Source organism: Cynara cardunculus, unplaced genomic scaffold (assembly GCF_001531365.2).
Source record: "Cynara cardunculus var. scolymus isolate 2C unplaced genomic scaffold, CcrdV1 Un_Scaffold_7047, whole genome shotgun sequence".
Classification (NCBI taxonomy): domain Eukaryota; kingdom Viridiplantae; phylum Streptophyta; class Magnoliopsida; order Asterales; family Asteraceae; genus Cynara; species Cynara cardunculus.
In genome coordinates this window covers 1-1,581 of record NW_020203312.1, presented here as the reverse complement: position 1 = coordinate 1,581, position 1,581 = coordinate 1, and the positions used below count along the sequence as shown (strand labels likewise).

The 1,581-nt window shown below is 49.9% G+C and overlaps 1 protein-coding gene across 1 annotated transcript; it reads right to left on the bottom strand.

Moving 5' to 3' along the window:
* Positions 1–164: 164 nt before the first annotated feature.
* LOC112504821 (mucin-2-like) lies at positions 165–1,376 on the bottom strand. The gene has a single exon (XM_025108781.1). The coding sequence runs from the start codon at positions 1,374–1,376 to the stop codon at positions 165–167; it is 1,212 nt and encodes a 403-aa protein (XP_024964549.1).
* Positions 1,377–1,581: the final 205 nt, after the last annotated feature.

Below are 1,581 nucleotides of genomic sequence, written 5' to 3'. Positions count from 1 at the left end.
GGGAATTGCAAGTGTACCATTCATAATTTAGGCAAAGGAGCACTCCGGCGGTGGGGTGAGTCCAAGGGCCGCATTTAGTTTTGGCCCCGACCAGTCCACTTTCTTACCCCGAATTTGTACCGAAATGCTCGAGGTGGTGCCGACAGCCGCGTAAAATTCAGTAACTAAAGAAACATTGGCACAGGGGCGACCACCAACTTGTCCCATCCCAAAGCGACCAAATGGTGCTGTATTGCCATAAAAGCATTGACCAACCGGGGGTCAAAGGCACGCTCTAAAAGAATTTTATTATTTTTGATCCGATCGTACCTTTCCCGATATGGCATCACCTTTTCTTTCTTTGGCTTTGGTGCTGGCTGTCGTCGTGTCCGTGCTGCTGCCTTCCTCTTTTTCGAAKGCTTGGGCTTGGCGACCACAAAATCATCATCATCAGGAATGTCTTCATCTAAATCCTCCTGCTCTTCTTCTTCTGGAATTTCCTCCACAAGATCCGCCTGGTCATCGTCTTCCTCGGCCACATCATCATCATTGGCCAAGTCATGTGCCATTTCATCTTCATAATCGCTATCCTCAGAAATGGGCTTGGTTACTGGTTGAGGAATGGCAGATTCGGAATTGGAACTCACAATACTTCCCGAGGATGCGTCAGTGCTCATAGTCTGCCCACTGGGGGCAGTGACGAGGAGTTTCTCACTAGGAAGTGTAGTCACGGGTTGAGTCACAGGGGGTTGTGGTGGTAAGTCTTCAGGAACAGAAAAGGGAAATAAATCTTTAGGATTATTAGAGGTAGTGGCTTCAAAGTCGAAAATGAACTCCTCCCCTAATGTATTTAGGTCGAAATCGTGGATGGTGGGTGGGCCGAGTGGTGTCGAGGGAAGGGCAATAGGGGGCGGTTGAGTGGGTGGTTGGTTAATCGGTAGTGGGAGGGGGTTAGATAGAGGGGTGATAGAGGGTGGATTGGTTAGGGCTAGAAAGAGGGGTCGTGGTGTTGGTGTGGGTGTGAGTAAGGTCACGGCGGCCGGCGGTCGCACAGAAGACGAACCGGCGCCGGTGGTTAGGTTAGTGTGTATAATGGTGGAGGGGGTGAAAATGGTGGAAAATAGGGGAGGAGTAGGAGTGATACATACCAGGGTAACGACAGCGTGATACTCGTCGTAATCAACTCTCACGGCGGAGGTTTGACCGGCGATGGTGGTGGATGGTTCCTGTACTGGCGGAGCGAATGCGATGGGGTCCGGTGAGAGAGGCGTTGATGGATGCATCGTCGGAACAAGAGTGTCGCCGGTTGTCGTCCGACGAGATGGCCGGCGAGCAGGTGGTCGAAGTGGTGGTCGAAGTGTGGGTCGGCCGGTTGGATTATTTCTCGTCCTAGCCATGAAAAAGGAAGAAGATGAATAGTGAGAAAAAAAAATGAAGTCTTCTTTTTCCCCCCCTTTTTCATAGGTAACCGATGAGATAAGCATAGGAAACCACCCACATCTGCATGCAAGTGTCCTTGAAAGTACATGTGATTTGAAAAAACTATGATGGTACTAGTCAAGTCCTTACACAAGCCACTATTTTCAGAAAGACCATCATTAC